This window comes from Crotalus tigris, unplaced genomic scaffold (genome assembly GCF_016545835.1).
Source record: "Crotalus tigris isolate CLP2741 ecotype Arizona unplaced genomic scaffold, ASM1654583v1 scf7180000017568.12009008, whole genome shotgun sequence".
NCBI lineage: Eukaryota > Metazoa > Chordata > Lepidosauria > Squamata > Viperidae > Crotalus > Crotalus tigris.
In genome coordinates this window covers 5,226,449-5,245,548 of record NW_024096478.1, presented here as the reverse complement: position 1 = coordinate 5,245,548, position 19,100 = coordinate 5,226,449, and the positions used below count along the sequence as shown (strand labels likewise).

The following is a 19,100-nucleotide window of genomic DNA, read 5'->3' as shown; positions in this document are numbered from 1 at the left end:
CACAATTTTTTTTTCCAATTACTACTAATGGTTGCAAAATCCGGGCTCTAAAAATGGCAGATAGGAGAAGAGTGGACATCTTTAAACTGTGGTGCTGGAAGCAACTATTACAAGTCCCATCAATTGCAAAAATAACAAAGAATTCCTAGACCGACACTGACCAAAAATATCACTTGAAGCCAAGATCGCCAAACAAAGACTGTTATACTTTGGTCGTGTCGTGAGAGCTGACTCACTTAAAAAGTCAGTCATGCTGGGAGTGATCAGCAGAAAAAGGAGAAGGAGCCACTCTAGTACCCGCTGGCTGAACACCGTAAAGGAAGGAAGACACTGGCATGACCATGGTGGATCTAAAGAAGACTGTGTGAGACAGAGGGCATGAAGAGTGCGGCTCCATAGAGTGGCCAAGAGTTGGACAGGACTGAATGACTGACGATGACAATGGCTGTATTTTGGAACCAAATCTAAATGGATCTTTTTGGAATTAAATCTAAACCAAATCTACAGCTGTAAAATCTGTGTTAATTACTAACCTATAAATAAATAAGTATATACATACACTGCCTTTGTAGTGCTCCTGAGTTAACTGAACTGGATCCTTGTGATTAAGAACTTTTTCAATGTTAATAATTTGTATCTACACAAGTTAACAGGATTCTACAAAACCCATCCAAAGTTTAATTCTTTGCATATTTAGTAATTTAAATGACTATGTTGCACTTAATGTTCAATAAAGGCAGATTTCCTTTAAATAACAGTTAAATAGTAACATGAAGATTAATTTATTTAAAAAGCTAGGAAAACTGCAATTTTACTATGGTGCAGACATAGTTTTAAGACATTCAGTGATAGCTGTTGTGAGTTAGATTATATTCCTCTATAGTCTTCTAGTTATAATCGTTATATATATCATGGCCTGCATAAATATTTCAAAAGAGAATTTTCATGTCAATAAGTATACGGGATGAACAATTTGTTCATTTCTAAAATGTTCATGAAATAAATATTATTTATAGAATAACAGTAGATGATGCAAATAGGCAGAACCAGGTATGATCCTTGTGTTTTTTGTTTATTATTGCATGGAACCAAATTTGATTATTCCAGCACATTCATATAAACTTTGAAACTGACCAGCAGTATCCTTAAGTTTAAACACAGTCTTTTATTACACTTGCAAAGAGAGACAACAAAGCATGTAAAACGTGTGAATAAATCAAAACAAAATATTAAAACGATAGAAGTCAGCTTTAATTCATGAATATGCTATTTTTATCTTGCCAAAAGCTGTAAGGTATTTTTTTTACCTTACTGTAGGAACTTAATTTAAAATATTAAGTTTAATATCAACTTAACTTAAAATATTTGTTCAGTGAATTGATTTAATTGATGCCTTTGCTTCTAAAGTCACCAATGAACAATGTCATTTCTGTAACCTAGTAGAAAGTGGCACAGCATTGTATGTTATTTTGCTAATGCTATCTGCTGTGTTCAGTAGACTGAATGTGCTTAGCTTAGTTGGTACCTTGCAACAATCTGCCAAATCTTAAATATTAGTTTATCAAAATGCAGCTGCTATACATGGAAATTCTAAGAAAGTTTAATTCTTTACAAAAAGGCTGATTTTTTATATAGCCTCTAAGGAGATTTTTTATTAGAAATAAGAGTTATTAGGATTTGTTTTGTTTCCTTATTCTGGCATATCCTAACGTGCTAATGTTTCACTAATTGTTGTAATGTAAAATTGTTCTTAGTATGTAAAGTAGTCATCCTGCTTTAATATGCTTAACTTTTGGGTGCTTATTTTAATAGATTTTAGACCATAAAATAACAGTAATAAGCAATAGTAGAACAATATAAAGGCTTCACAAAAACACCACAATCATAACGTGGGATATTAAAAACACTGATAAATGAAGTTAAAATCAGGAACTAATAAAACATTAAAATAATAGCAGCAATAGATTAATCATTTACTTCTGCATAATCAAATACAGACTAGAATGGGAACTATTCAAACTGGAAACTTGATATGCATATTAATATAATTTTCATATTTTATTTGAATTACATTTGGAAATATATGTTTTCTTACATTTGAAAAAATATAAAAAGGGATGGTTATGCTTTTATGAGTCAGGATAATGTGCCCATCTGAAAGTAATTCTATTATATTAGGAATAATTGTACAAGTAGAACTTAAAATATTCTCTTTCACAATGACAAAATAGCCTATCATCAGCAAAGACTGAATGCATAAACAACTCAAAATAATTGTCTCTGTAAAGTCGTAATAGGCAGCTTCTCTTGTGTATGAATATGAATTCCTGTGAATCCATAGGACCATTTACTTTCTTGTGACATAGCATAGAAACTACCAGTTACTGTAGAAGCACAAACATTTGGCCCATGTTAAAATAATTCATCTGAATATTAACATTAGGCTGAAGCAGTTCCATTCTCTGTTTGTACTTTGATACTCATTTTATTGAAATGAGGATTCCTGGATCAATTCCACATCCTGGTAACACATTGTTCAGTTTACATACAGTGCGTGGCTGTCTTTGAAAACAATTGAGAAACAGTCATTGCAAATGTTCTGAATACAAACTTGTATTTCAGAGCAGAGCTAGATGAAGGAAACATATTAAAACAGCTGCACAGACCATTTCTTTGTTTCCAAACTTAACTCAGAATGTTGATACTAAATATGACAATAGATAAAAAGAGAAAATGTGAAAGAGATAGAATGGAAATGAAAAACTGGAGGAATAGAAAGTACAAGTCCAATGTGGAAAAAGTATTAGATTAAATTAATCTCGTAACACAATCCCAGTGGACATAATATTATATGGAAGCTGCTTGGAACAGAATTGTTTTACAGATTGCCTCCGAAATATATGCAGTTAGTTACCGTAATAGGAAGTATTAAAAGATAGGATGAAGAGAAAGAGAAAATAGAAGAGATGCATTTAAAAATAATTGCAGCAAAAAATGAGGACTGAAATACTTGGGTTTGATGAGGAAAATGGAGTAAATTATTGCAAGTTGTACATCAATAGTGAACAGTTTAAAGAAATGAGTGAATTTGGGTTTTTAGCAGCATGTTTACTAACTAAAATAGGGAACATGGGGCAGATCATGGTAAAAAGGTGTTAGGTAGCGCATGATCTGTTGTGAAGAATAAATAAAGCCAAAATGATTCTATGATTGTGGTTTCGTTTACCCTAAAGGAAAATAACAGGTATATATGTAAGCATGCATTTAATGTAAAATCACTTAATGGTTTTCTTTTCATTTCAGGCAGAAATTCCCCAGAGAAAAAAATATTCTAAGTAATCAGAGTAAACATTTTCCTAGCAAAAAATCTGCAACTAGCCATTGTATGAGTTATATGCTGTCTACTAACCCGGGAAAAAAGCTGGAACAGAATTTGCAAGCAAGGAAAGTAAAAAAGTTGGAACTGAATTTGGAGGATCTGGGCCTGGAAATGCCTCAGGTAAATGTCCAATCCATTTATCTAAGCAATTTTTAATACTGTTTCAAAAGCAAAATAATAGCTTAAAAGAGCTGCATCTAATTTGGTACCTACCAGCATATCATCATTATTCTTCCCCAAAAGAATGTACTTTGGTGGATTGCTTAGAACAGGAATACATGGAAGAAGGCATGTAGAACTTGCTCCCTCTTCTGACCATTATGTTATGAAAAGAGAAGAGAAGAGGAGGACAGTTTTTATTACCAATAAAAGTAAGAAGTTTAGATGGCTGTAATATACATTTTATTTAATTCCAGATATTGTAGATAGGATAGAAAGATGTTGAGGTCACACCTTCTGCAAACCCATCATTTGTTTTAATCATTTTTATTGAACGAATGACAGTGGATAGATTCACAGATATAAATAATGGTGGGTTTGGAAAAATGCTAAACCAAACTCAACCAAATTGACTTAGCACATCTCAGGAAATCAGCCAGAATCATAATACATTTATATGTAGAAAATGCTAAAAGGTTACGTTCAAATGTTTATTCCTGATGCATTGTAAGAATGAAAAAAAAAGAAGTTAGGATGTTTGAAGGGTTGATATTTTTGTTTTATTTTATAATAAAATTGAGATGTTTTAAATTCCAAACTAATATTAATTTATTATAGCCTAGTGTGAGTGGAATGGACCCTCCATTTGGAGATGCCTTTCAAAGCCACATGTTTTCTGAACAGACTCTGATCAGCACAGATCTATTGGCTAATAATTCTGACCCAGATTTCATGTATGAATTGGTAAGCTACATTCATTTGTCTTTAATTTTATGAAGCATATTTCTTGTTCCTAAAGAAACTTAGGTGAAGCTATTCTTTGAAATCATAAAAGGTGCCACAGCCTCTCTTGATAATTTGTTCCATTTCTGCATTTTTCTTCCTCTTGAAGTAGTTTAAAACAACTATTAAATTATCATGTAATAATACTTTATAAATATATGTATCTACCATGTGTTAGATGTATAGCATATAACTTGATTTTTATACTTCTGTAATAATTATTTTAATTCTGGCTTTTCTTAAGCATACCACCTGTATTATAATGGGATAATATAAAATGTGTGCATATGTGTAGGTAATTGTAGGTGTATTAAGACTTCTATATGGTGGATACTAAAAATTCATGGGCAGATTCCTTTGGATCAGACCAAAAGCCTTATTGGTTACCTCTGTCATGTATACATTTTTAAATTATATTATATATGCTTTTATTCACTTTTTTTCTAAATCTCATAATTCCAAACTTACAGTCTTTCCTGATTACAGGATTAATTCAGACTTTTGATCGTTTGGGCTGATGTTTTCTGCCCGTTTTAAACATATTCTCATATATTTAATATATAATTAAAATAAAGCACTTCAGAATCTGACTGTTATGGGATTAATTTGTGAAAGAATGGATTCTTACCACTTTGTCTCTGGTTCTGATTCATTCAGTGTCATTGACAATGTCTTGTTGAGCTTAAAGAGAGGAATAGTCTATAAGACACTAGAACTGATGGCAGGTAAGTACTGAGATAAGCATAGGAATTGTTGACTCCTCAGATGTTCAGAACCGATATACAGCATAGGACTATGTATGCTCATTTGGTAAACCCACTGAATTGAATGCAACTTACTTTAGAATTACTGCTTTAGCTTGCTTTGTGCAATATGTTCTTCAAGGTGCACCTAATATTAATTATTAATTTATTTTGGTCTCAGTTGGCTGACGGGTAAGAATCTGGATAGAAAATGCGTGAACTGTTATTGATATGCTTATGTATATTTACTTTAATAGGACAGAGGAATGGATTGCCAGCAGAGTTCCAGGGACAATCTCCTTTCTCTAGAGGACTGTAAAGAATTTGAGAACTTAGAAACTTTTACTGAGATTCTGGATACTGAAATGACTTTCCCTGCTAATTGGGATCAGTGGGATACTTACTGTGAAGATTTAACAAAGTATACAAAACTAACCAGCTGTGACATTTGGGGAACAAAAGAGGTGGATTATTTGGGTCTTGATGATTTTTCAAGCCCGTATCAAGATGAAGAGGTAATAAGTAAGACTCCAACTCTGGCTCAGCTCAACAGTGAGGACTCTCAGTCTGTCTCAGATCCACTATGCTATTCAGAGTTGCTGTTCAATGCAAAACAAACCCAATTAACTTCTCTGCCAACCAAGAAAATTACAAGAGCAGCCGCCCCAGTTTGCTCCTCAAAAACTGCTCAGGCTGAAGCACCTTTATCTGAGTTTGCTCAGAAAGCAAGCAAGGCTAATTCAAGCACACAAATCATGGTTAAGGCCAATATGTACAATAATGAGAAAGTGAATATTCACATTGAATGTAAGGATTATGTTAAAAAGGCAAAAGTGAAGATAAATCCAGTGCATCAGAACAGGTCCGCTATGAGCCAGGCAAATGCTGATGCTGCAAAAGAAAACACCTGCTACTGTGGAGCTGTAGCAAAGAGACAAGAGCAGAAAGGAATTGACCCACTTCAGAATCACAGTGCTCCTGTATTGCCTTTTAAAGAGACTCAGGCTCTGCTCCTCACTCCACCCCAGGAAACTCCAGGACTTATTGCTGAGAAGAGCAATCTCTCCGCTAGCACTTCCGTGTCAGATCCTTCACAGAAAAAAGAAGAGCATAATTATTCTCTTTTTGTCAGTGATGGCTCAGCTGATCATGCAGGCAATGCTGATCCTGATGAGGATGAAGATGACGAGGTGGAAGATGAAGATCATGATGAAGGCTTTGGAAGTGAGCACGAACTCTCTGAAAATGATGAAGAGGAGGATTATGAGGACGATAAAGATGATGACATCAGTGATACATTCTCTGAACCAGGTAATTAAACTCATATGATCTAGATACAAACTATTTAAACCACTCTTCCTGGAGATGTTTGATGTTCTTGAAAGCATTATACATTCTAAAATCAAAAATGAGTATTTAGCCAGGTGAAATAATTTCTTGCTTAATGTAACCAAAGGAAGCACAGTCTAGATCAGTGGTGGCGAACCTATGGCACGGGTGGCACTCAGAGCCCTTTCTTTGGGCACGCGCGCCGTCGCCCCAGTCCTAGGCCTTCAGCTGGGTTTTATAAAATCTTTTCACTTTAGGACTCCGCTGCCATGTGAAAAAAAAAAAAATGATTCAAACAGCCAATTTCAAATTCTCGCAGAAAAAAAAAAGATCTTGCATAGTTGGAATTGATTGATTGAACTTTTTAGTTCCACCCAGTCTGCTGTTACCACTGCAGCCACGCCCACCCAATTGGCCACACCCAGCCAAGGGGCCACATCCACCCTGCACCCGACGATGCATAGGTGGGTTTTGGGTTGCAGTTTAGGCACTTGGTCTCTAAAAGGTTTGCCATCGCTGGTCTAGATTGTAACAATGTAGTATTGTAACTTCATGTCTTGTACAGCACTGATGCGGTTTGTTTGTTTGTTTGTTTATAGTTCATATTTCTAAACTGCCCATCTCCCACAAAGAGGGAGGCCCTCAACAGTGTAGGTTGTTTTTAAAATAAGCTGTAAATCATCAACAATATATATAACAGTCTGTCAAGCATCCATTTAGAGATGTAGTTTTGGAAATGTTGAAGGTTTTCTATGAAAATTTGATGGCCATGCTCTATGATGATCTATGTAGACATTTTTCCATAAATAGTGTTTATCATTCTAATGAATAAATGCCACTGCTTCTTGTTATCCATAAAGTGATTTATTATTCTTTCTATTGCATAGCCTAATATAAATAATTCATGGATAAATAGCTATCTAACATTCATTTCCTATGAGCATAAACAGACACAAGTGCAAATGACCTCTGGGGAAAATAGCATCTGGTGTGTGAAACCAGGTGGCCTATTTTAATAGGAGATTAGAAAAATGCCTATCTAGGATGATTTGGAATAGTAAAATTTCACTCTGTGTTTAAAGCAGGGGTTGCCAACTCTCAGTCCACGGACTGTTGGGAATCAGGCTGCACAAGCGGTGAGCGAGTGAAAAATTGGTCCCTGGAGCCAGGAATATTGGGGACCATTCGTTTAAAGAGTAATATGGAAGCTAAAAAATTACATGCATATAATATAACGTAATACAATATAATATTACTTTAACTCCAGTTGATAACTTTTATCTGTAACTGAATGTGCGCTGTATATCTGTAATGAATCAGTGATCATTTTGACTTTCTGAAATCAAAGAGGTAGAATGCTGATTTGAAGAAAGCATCAGTTGAAGAGACAATTCAGTAAAGAACTCCTGGCTCTGCTTAACAAAAAATTGGTTTAGAGGTGCTCTGGAAAAGACCTATGCCATCAGCCCAGTGTTGTCCATTGGTCATCTGATAATTCTCTGTCAGCAATTTTGGGAGATAAAAATTGAACATTGCCAGAAATTGTCAAAGTTTAAAGTCTCGTTTTCCCTTTACTCCAATCCTTTTTACCCTTACTTTTGATGTACTTTCTTCTTTCTATCTCTGGTCCATTTGCTACAGACAAGCTCTAAAAAAGTATAACTTTATAAATGTTTAGGTTTTGAAAATGATTCTGTAGAAGATTTGAAAGAAATGACTGCAATATCTTGTCGAAAGAGAGGCAAGCGAAGATATTTTTGGGAATATAGTGAACAATTGACACCATCACAGCAGGAGAGAATGTTAAGGCCTTCGGAGTGGAATCGTGAAACCTTACCAAGCAACATGTATCAGAAGAATGGATTACATCATGGTGAGAGCTACTGTTTACAGGGGCATGGCACGCTTCTTAAAGTTTGCCAGAATTCCCTGTATCATTTAAATAAAGATCTATAAGCATTTCAAATCTGTTTAATATGTGTTGGGTTAACATTGTGTTGGGATTTGGAGGTATTGAAATATGCATGGATATGTGTTGATAGTATTCTAAAATTTCCTCACGGTAACTTCCTTTTAAATAAAATATGCAGCTTTTATTCACTGTTCCATTGATTTATTGAAGTCATTGGATGGGGTGGGAAGAGGGAGGAGTCATAAAACAATTTGCTTTTGCAATTTGGAAACATTTCTTCCCTATTTTTTGGTTACATTTGTGACACTTTGGCGAAATTTGTTCCCATCTTCCTCTTTGCAGGAAATGGATTATGGGTAGTCCTTAACTTAGAACTACAATTGAGCTCAAAATTTCCGTTGCTAAGTGAAATAGTTAAGTGAGTTTTGCCCATTTTACAACGTTTCTTGCCACAATTGTTAAGTGAATCATGGCAGTGTTAAGTGAGTAACACAGTAAAGTGAATCTGCCTTCCCCATTGACTTTGCTTATCAGAAGGTTGCAAAAAGTGAGCATAGGACCCTGGGACACCGCAACTCTCGTAAATAAGAGCCAGTTGCCAAGTGTCCAAATTTTGATCATGTGACCATGGGGATGCTGCAGTAGTGTGAAAAAGGGTCTTCAGTCATTTTTTTCAGTGTTGTTGTAACTTCAAATGGTCCCTAAATGAAAGGTTGTAACTCAAGGACTACCTGTAATAGTTTGTGTTTGTAGACATTAGACTTGGTGAAAGAAATGAAAATATTATGTCATTGATGAAAGTCGTTGTCATTAGTTACATCATTTATCAAAAATGCTTTAAATTAAATGCATAATAACCTAAAATAAACAGATGTATTACTGATTTTCTGACTATACGTCGTGCAACTGCAGCATGATATTTATTTATTTTTACCTACCGTGACTTCTAAGATGTTTTGTAGGTTGTTTAAAGTCCATATAGACTTCTTATTTGTATTATAGTGCTGGCAAATAACATACAATAAGCATTGTAACATAAATACGTATCTACAAATTGAATGTAACTTTACAACCTATTGATTATGACTGTATATATTTAAATAGGAAAATATGCTGTTAAAAAGTCACGAAGGACTGATGTAGAAGATCTGACACCTAATCCTAAAAAATTGCTACAAATTGGAAATGAACTTAGGAAACTGAATAAAGTAATTAGCGATTTGACCCCTGTCAGTGAACTTCCCTTAACAGCAAGACCAAGATCAAGAAAAGAAAAAAATAAACTTGCCTCCAGGTAACAATTTCCTGAATAAATATAGCATTGGCAATTCTGTTTGTTCTGTTTATTTTTGTGTATACATGTGTGTATTATATATATTTTATTGTGAGCCCCCCCCCCCGAGTTGGGTAGTATACAAGTTAACTGTTGGGTAGTACACAAATCTGATAAATTATTATATTCCTATTGACAAGCATTTGTAAACTGGTACATTGAAAAAGCTATTCTATAAATGACAGCTTTGTATCTGACAGTTTAAGTCTAATCATATGCAAAAAGTTGTTTCATTTGTTTATTTAACAAATTTATATGGCAGCCCAATTCATGGTGACTGAGAGCATTAAAGTCTTCCTTACTCCCTTAATTAGAATTCTCCCTTATGTCTTGCCTTACACCTCTCACAGCCCATTGGAAGAATGCTTGATCATAATTGCCTGCTATGTATAGCCAGAATGCTTACATTTAATTGTATTGCTGAAACTTGTAATATTCTGGGACGGTAAGATGTTGCCGATTGTTTTTTATTTTTATAGTATCATTTTTGCTTTAATGTCAATTTTTTTATTCCTATTTATGACTGTCGGTTTTTAAGATTGTACTGTACACCTTTTACACTATATTATTTGCTCCATGTAAACCCCTTAGAGCAGAGGTCCCCAACCTTTTGGGCACCAGGGACCGGTTTTGTAGAGAGAAGTTTTTCCCCAGTCCAGAGGGAGCGTGGTTTTGTGTGCTGCCTGCGGATGGGTCTTTGCTTGTTTGTGCAGACCGGTTGCTGGCGTGCCGCGGCCCGGTACAGGTCCACGGACTGGGGGTTGGGGACCCCCGTCTTAGAGTCTCTTGATTGTGATGGGATAGAAATATGTTTAATAAATAAATAATCACAGAGAAATCCTTTTGTTGGGGAAAGGAGAAATGAAAGCTGGAATCAGGAATTATAGTCTGGGTACTGCTTGATAACATCAATATCTCACCTTCAATTCTTTTCCTTTTCAATATCACAGGGCTTGCCGACTGAAAAAGAAAGCTCAGTATGAAGCCAACAAAGTTAAACTTTGGGGACTCAATACTGAATATGGTAAGCTTTTATAGAAGGAAAAAATTTGTCTTGCACTTGAAAGTACTACTGTAATTTCCGGCGTATAAGACGACTCGGCGTATAAGACGACCCCCGACTTCGGAGCCGATTTGCATGCTTTAGAAAGTCGTCTTATACGCTGGAAAATACGGTACATGTAATCAGTTTCAATTTATCAATATTAGGGTACCTGACTAAATCTTTTAAGTATGCTGATTGATGAAACTATCCATTTTGAAGTATGATAATAATTAACTGAAAGCTGGTCTAGATGGGTAATTCACAAGTTATTCAGTAAAGCTATTGGAGTTTTGTAAGGACGTTAAAAGATTTAACCATCTGAAATGTTTGCCACATTGCTTGATGGGAAACTAGGGAGAAGGGGGTATTGTAGTTTAGGGTGTCCCATAGAGTTTTGTCTGGCATCCATTTGTTTGTTAGATCCAAATATTTTTTTCTTTAAATGTTTTTTTCTACCTTTCAATCTTTAGTCTATCTTTTTTTTCTGTATTACTTTTTATGAGCTGTCTTCAGTATTAATGTAGTTTTATTAGTTATTTTATATCAATATGGACATTTCAGGTGGAAAAGTGGAAGCAATAAAATTGCTTTTACCTAACAGATGTATTCTTCTTTTTCAGAAAAAATTACAGTAGGGTGGACTTATATTGTTGCTTGATCTCTTTTGCAGATAACCTACTATTTGTGATCAATTCTATCAAACAAGAAATTGTGAACAGAGTGCAGAGTCCTAAAGATGAGAGAGTAACAAATATGAGTCAGAAGCTTGATGTACTTATTAAAGACACTCTTGGTAAGTGAACAACAAATATAGTACTATTTGTAAGCAGTAAAAAATAAAAATAGGGCTCCTGCTTAGTATTTCTAAATTTTGAAAATACTAGTTTTATTTATTTAATTTATGAAATGTATATGGCCATCCATCTCATAAAAGGGGGCTCTGGGTGGCATACAGCAGAAAAAGTATTAGAACAATAAACATGTCAAGCATAGCCATAAAAACACATACACACAAGAGAGATCCATTTAGCAATGGAGCCATCTCAAAATCTCACTGGTTCCTTGAGACCCCTAGACCTGATGATAAAGCCAGGTCTTGAGGGACTTCCAGAAAATAAAGACGGGATGGAGCTGAATCGCTTCAGGGGGAAGAACATTCCATAAGGTGGGAGCCCTAGCAGAGAAGGCTTGCTGCCTCAGGCCTGCCAAATATAGTTTCCTGAGTAACGGAACATGCAGCATGTCTCACTTGCCAGATTTGATGGGATGAGCAGATGTAATTGGTAGAGGCAGTCCCTCAAATAACCTGGCCCCACGTCATAAAGAGTTTTAAAGATCAAAATACAGCATCTTGAATTGGACCCGAAAGCACACTGGCAACAATGCAGCTCACAGAGCAGATATGTAATATTTATTTTAGAAATACACATAACTGCTCGTGGTACTGCACTTTGCACCAGCTGAAGCTTCTGGATACTCTTCAAGGGTAGTCCCATGTATAGGTTCATTACAGTAAGCCAATCTGGAAGTAATTAGGGCATGAGTAATTCTGAGCACTACCTCCCCTTGCATGATCCATGAATGGATGTAACTGGTCACAGCATGAAGCTACAAAGGCAAAATTCTAGGACTAGCAGACACCAAACTCAAAGTGACTCAGTTTTGCTAGGGTTCAGGTAAGCCTGTTGTTCCCCATCCAGACCCTCATTCCACTGCTAGAACCCAATTATAAGACACACATACCCGGCTGCTTTGACAAGCCAGATCTAAAGAGCAGATGGTTGAGCTCATAGTCGTAAGGACTCTGTCCATTTTTTGAAGCCCAAAAGATTCAAACTGAACTCAGATCTGGTGGCTCAGGTACCATGTCATCTTTTACCCTTATTTATTTGATGTGCATCTTCCCTTTCATCCAAGAGCTCAACAATTACCAGTCTTAAAAATCTTATTTCCCTCTTTTGTCACTTACATTTGTATACACTGTGAGAGAGAGAATGCCCATAATGTACTGGTTTTAATTTAAACAAAAATGGTTAGATGACACCAAAGTTAAGCTCCCTCTCTGTAGAGTGGTCTCATAATTTACTTTTTTACTTGCTTATGTTTGTGTTAGGGTTGGATATATACCAGGCAAAACAAAAAGGCTGCTTTTTGTTTTGCCTTGTATATAGCTACTTGCTACTTTGAATGTAGCTGCTTGCTCTGACGTAGATTATGATTTCCTAATAAAAGATTGTATGCACAGTGCTACACATAGATTTAAAGGTTATAAACAGTGCGTACTACACTGAGATTTATCTGACCTCATTATTGACTAAACTATCCTCAAGTTACCTAACAACTATAGTCAGCTTCTTCTGTATTCTTCTCTGCAATGTTGCTGACTACCCAGGTTTATCATGTATTACATGTACATATTCAGCTTGTTGTTGTTCATCGGCCATTTTTTTAGACTATTCCGGGTGAGTGGAATCAGATTTCACATACTTTATATGAAAATATGTTTGATCTTATTAACACTGTAAGGATTAAAGAACAAGGTACAGATAAATTCTTAATAATATTCTGAAGATGTGTTTTTACTCATTTTTCTAGGACAGCCAGTATCTGGACAAACTTCAGAATTTGTAAACCAGGTTTTAGAAAAAACAGCAGAAGGAAATCCTACAGGAGGACTTGTTGGGCTGCGAATACCAACATCAAAAATTTAACAGACATCATTTTATCCCGTCACACTGATCAGAGCTCTGCCTGCATCATGAACTACTACATTGTAGAATTAATTCTGGTCTGCATGTGAGTTTAGTGCTGTATAAAACACAATTTTCAGTTCCATTATTTTTTTATTTTGTTTTTATAACAATGTAGTATGGTAAGTGAAAGCATGATATAAAATGCTTAATGGCATTTTGAGGCATAAACCTTGTAGATCTAAATCTGCTTCTGGCATAAATGTAATGGCTACATGTTTATTTTAAAATTAAGTTTATCTAGGACCAGATTATATAACTTATGTAGGAGCAAAATATGTTTTTTGCAAAGAAAAAATTAGTAAAATGCCAAACATTTTGGCAGGTTTATGCTCTAAGTTTAAAAAAAAAATGTAAACTCAAGGATTTTTTTTTCAAAAATTGTTGCTTTTTTCTTCTAAATTAAACAATAAGTTTTCTTTGTAACCTAACTTGTAAATAGCACACTTAGCAATAAAGCTAGTGTGCCATATAAAAAAATATAATTTTCTGAGCTTGATACGGTATTTAAATGTCTGTGCAAGTAAGAAATAACGTATACTCTTTGTGCCTTGTATTGAATAGGGAGGGAGGGAAGGGGAAGAATAAACATGGAATAGTACAAATTTTGTAGGATAAAGAAACTCCTATGGGAGAGAAGATATATAGATGGTTTCGTGGGTTTTAATGTATTTGTTCCACCTCTTACAAATTTTTGAATGTATATAGGAATATGTTGAAAATGTAGATATGCCACAGAGTCTGTGTATTGTATAAAAGATGGCTCTAGAAAAATAATTTTCGGTACTTGGCCGGAAGAAAACAAATACTTGCACATTAATGCGATTGTTTATTTTTGTACCAAAGACAAATGCAACTGAAATGGCAAACTGCCAGTTTAAGTAAAGTTTTGCACAGCTTACATGATACTGTACTGAATGTATAAAAAGAAAAATAACTTAAAGGTCAGGGTTAGGGATCTTACTGAACTGTGAATTTCTTTCTCTCTTTGGGTCCAATTATCTACAGAAGGAGCTTTCATACATTATTATTTTGCTGATCCTCTAGTTTGTTCATAGTAGATAAATTGGCCATCTAGAAGACTGTAAAACCTTTTTTGTTTTCTGCACTTATCGTAGAAATTTTAATATATTTGGATTTTAGTACGCTATTGATAAAACAGATTTCAATTTTGGGAATTAGAAAATTTAGCTTGTAGTATACTTCCAACCAACCAAAATAAAATTATTTTTATTGTAATATGTATATATGTAAAAAAAAAGCTACAAATATTTAATTCCTTAGTTGCCACTTTTCCAATTGTATTATTGTGCATGTGATGTTTCCAAGAATCAACACAGGCGAAAAAAAAAAAGAATTTCTAGATTTTATATTTTTGTACAGATATTTGAACTAGCTTCTTCAAACTTATACGTGACTTATTGTTAATTCATAGTTTCTATGATTGGGGGAATACAAATGTGTGTGCAGTTTGCCTCACGAGAGTTTGCTTTTAGTCAGTGTTAAAGTACCAATGAAAAGCTTTATCTCTTAAGGAGAGAATTATTTATGTTAAGACAGGATCATTATATGGCTTCATGATTGCCTTTCTTCCCCCTTTTTTGATATAGATGACTACGTAACACTGTTTACTAAAATACCAAATAATTTAGATGTAGCTCCAAGAAAATGCAAAAAGCTCATGGATTTCCCCCACCTCCCAATTCTTTACATACATTCTGTAATGCAGTTGTTGCATCTTCAGTGGATTATTCCTAAATGGAACCTAATACTCATTTTTTTTAAGTTTGAAAGATTGGAAAATGCCAATATACCACTACAGAGTTGTACCATCTTACAGCTTTTTTCTTTTTATGTCTCTCAAATCACTGTTTATTGCCATTTATTTTTTTAAAAAAACATTGGAAGTATTTGTAAGACGTCAGCAGAAATTTGCATGTCCTGATGGAGCAGGATTTTTAAGATAAACTGCAGCCGTAATAACACTGGCAGCTCAGTAATGTGCCTGACTTAACACTTGTTGTGGAGCTTTTGTCTTCTGAGTATTTTATATCCATCTACCGTGCTATACTGGAATAGTGTTGAGTTTTATTGGTAAATGGCATTTAAATACCGTTCATGCTAAGATTCTAACTCTGGATTAGAATAGCATGGAAAAGATACATTCTACAATACAATACAGCTGTTTTCTAATCAGGACTTATTTAGCAAGATATACTGACAGTAAGATATGATATCCCCTTTGTAGCTCAGTCTTCTCTGAGCTAATACTGCTTTTGCAGCTTGTATGTGTGCGTGTGCGTGTGCGTGTGTGTGCGTGCATGTCTGAAAACTGGTATGATTTTGTTCTAGCAATTAAAGAAAAAAGACTTTGAACCCTTTTAGTGGATTCCATACCCTTGCATTTCAGTGTTTTCTATGTATTAAGTTATAGTCAAAAAGCTTTTAAATAGTTGAGCTTTTTAATGGTGACACTTTATTTTGTATCTATTTATATATGTATGTATATCTTAGAAAAGCACTTTGTTTAAAAAAGAAAAAAAGATATTGCATTTTATATGATTCCTGCCATTTGCTGCTAACTCTGGGCTGGTCAGAATGCTGCAGCGATACTTGATCTAAATAAAACCTGGCAGTAAAATGTAGAGTAAAGTTAAGACCTTTGCTGGTTTAATCTTACTGTAAAGATGACATAGGCAAGCTGTGCAGCTTTACATTTTAACCAGGAGACTCTGTGGCATTTAAAACAGTCTAGAAATGGTTGTACTTTTAATGCCAGTAACAATCTGCTTCCTCTAGTGTCATTAAATATACGTTTAGTGTATAATTATCACAAAGATTTTTAAACACCCAAATATTCATGTTTTGTTTGGGAAAATTGTGGCATGCATTTTTGGCTGATTATCTTTAGAAGAGTTCTAAAGGTTTTCAAACTTCATACATGGAATGTGGATCTTATTGAAGACTTTGGTCATTTTCTAAGCCTAGATGTTGTGGATATTCTAATGTCCCTCAAAAGCAATTATCCATTTTTATTTTTATTTTTAAATTCCTAAATTCTCTTTCATACACTGGATATTTTAGAGTTCATTTCCATTGAAAGCGTGCTCTTGCTAAAAATATTGTCAGACTGAAACTGAGTGCCACACTTCTACTTTTGAATGGCTATGATGAACTACTTACTCTGTACCGTGTATGGTTCTTGTCCTTTATCCACTTACTCCATTGACAGATTATGATGTGGCTTTATATTGTGCCTTACTTGTATATTAGAACCAAGTTTATTTTTCATTCCCCAGGATTCCTTAAACCCTTTTAGAAGCAAACAATTAAAGCATAATAAAGGAACTTCAAATAGATCTGATTTAAAATTATATTAATAGTTTGTACCGGCATAGGTTGACCAATTTTTAGTGGTCTTGGAAAACAGGATTTTTATAATAATTCCACTACATCTCTTAACAACAGCTTCTCTGCCTCTTTTATTGAGCAAATCTTGGTATTTAATTTTCTGGGGCTCATTAATACTACTAGTCTTCTGACTAGTTGAGAACTGGTTCTTTCCATGCTACTGTGGCATCAGTGAAAACAGTGAAACTGTTGTAGGACTTGGGCAAAGATATACATACTTCACTAGTCTGGTTGGTAATTTATTTTTAAATTCAGGTTGAAATGTACTGGAGAAAGAGCAAAAACTTCTATAACAGATTAAAGATCTCTTAAACTTAAAAGCAACAGACATTTCTCAAATACCGTACTGTCAGTGTGAGTTTCACTTAAGTCTGTACCACTTTTCTGATGTTTGCCTTTGTTAATAAATCTGCTTGTTTATTCACAGATGTCAATAACTGATGTATGGTTTCTCTTATGTAAGTCTTATAAATATGACTAGTTTTAAAACGTTAATAATCTCCTACTTGTTTTTCATGGGTTTTCTTACAAGTTGCCTTCAGCACAAATAGCATAGCCAGTCTGTTCCTTGACCTTTAGCAGTCTTCCTATTGAATTCTGTTGAGGCATAGTCACAAAACATTGTACAAACGTTTAGGCCTTAAGGCCTGAATTTCACTCCTGTCTACTCATAGTTTCCTTCTTTTTTTTAAAGTAAGGCTTTAGGTGTAAAATCATGTATTTTAGTCTGCTATCAGATGGAAAGCTCTATTTTGTATAATTGATTACTGCACTAAAATGCAGTGTCTTCAGCTTTTTATTTTTATTTTGTTTTTACCTGAGGGATTGAGCAAATTATATTTCAGTCAATTACTAATCCAATCTCTTTAATTACCGTAATAAATCATGGCATGTAAGGGCATTACCACAATAATACTTAGGCTATTTCCAGAGTAAAACTGGATGCTTTGACAAATGGCACTTTAGCACACACTTCCTTCAAAGCATTCTAACGATTGGATCTCAGAGGTATACTCTTTAATTTTCCTCCATTATTTTGGGTGATAGTGTTCATGCAGTGAAATGCTTAGCCTCTTAAGATGTTAGGAACTTCCACAAGAACATACTGGTCACTCCCTAATCCTAAGCAAACATCCTTAAAAATACCCCATTTTACATGGAATTTACTACACTGTTGCATATAGGGCTGTAGCCTTAACTTTTTCTAAAATAGAAAGTTTAAGCCTAAATTAAACCTAAGTAAAAAAGAAAAAAATATGTTATATTAGGTCAGAGAATCTTCTAGACTACCATTTCATCAGGAATTAACTTAGTATCTCCAGTGGTATAAAGGTCATACCTCATCCCAATGCTCTGAATTGCCTCTAGGTATGAAGTTTCTAGTTTAGTTCATCCAGATATTGTTGGTATTTTTCCTGTATTAAACATATATTTCTTTTAAATATGATTTTAACATTTAATGGGCTATAAAAGACTTTAAATATCTATTTCTTAAGTGTTAAAAGTACATTATTTTGATTTCCCGTTGATTTCATTGGATCTGCCTTAAATTCCTATTCAAATGTGTGCTAGCCATGGAAGTTTCAACATGAAAGCTTGAAGTTATTTCTAACTTCAACAACTTTTCAAAAAATCATTTCTAGCTTCTAAAAATAATGGAAATTTCTGCTGCTGCAATACTGTTCTCAAAAGAACAAAACATTTAGTATTGGTTACTGTAGTATATTCTACAAATTAAGTCGTCTTTCCTTAAATATACTGAAAATCTGATTAAGAATTAGGGCTGCAGCCTTAAGCATTCTTACTTGGAAGTAGATTTCACTGTATCATGGGATGCCTCTGTAAACCTGTTTAAGATTGGGGAGCAAATCTGATAGTATATGCAAACACAGCAAAGTTTTTGAAAAGTAAAAATAGTACATTAAAAACTATTGTGATTTTCCTCTACCAGGGTTATGTTTGTAATGCTGTTATAATGTTCTGTGGTCCATTTCCAGCTGGAGCTCAGAGAAATGTATTGAAGGTCTTGTCTTTGTTTAGAAAAAAATATCTTGTTCAAAGCATGATCTGTTTGCAACTTTTATAATGTTTAATGTTGTGTATTTTTCCTTTTTTTAAAAAAAGACACAAAATATTGTTTTTTTTCTGTCATCCTTGAGCCCGAGCATTTCTAGTCACATACAGACTCATCAATGTATGCAACATCCTTTGTAATTGAAAATAAATTGTGAAGAGAAGTTCTGACATTGTAGTACA

General features: G+C 34.4%; 1 protein-coding gene across 1 annotated transcript in view; it reads left to right on the top strand.

Annotated features, from left to right (window-relative positions):
- CREBRF (CREB3 regulatory factor) overlaps positions 1-19,100 on the top strand; it is a 28,431-nt gene extending 9,331 nt beyond the window's left edge. The window contains exons 2-9 of the mRNA XM_039352104.1: positions 3,304-3,499; positions 4,157-4,282; positions 5,322-6,375; positions 8,072-8,266; positions 9,410-9,599; positions 10,589-10,662; positions 11,354-11,476; positions 13,279-19,100. Coding sequence (XP_039208038.1) covers positions 3,386-3,499; positions 4,157-4,282; positions 5,322-6,375; positions 8,072-8,266; positions 9,410-9,599; positions 10,589-10,662; positions 11,354-11,476; positions 13,279-13,394 — 1,992 coding nt within the window. The 5' untranslated portion in view covers positions 3,304-3,385 and the 3' untranslated portion in view covers positions 13,395-19,100. The remainder of the gene's footprint in view (positions 1-3,303; positions 3,500-4,156; positions 4,283-5,321; positions 6,376-8,071; positions 8,267-9,409; positions 9,600-10,588; positions 10,663-11,353; positions 11,477-13,278) is intronic.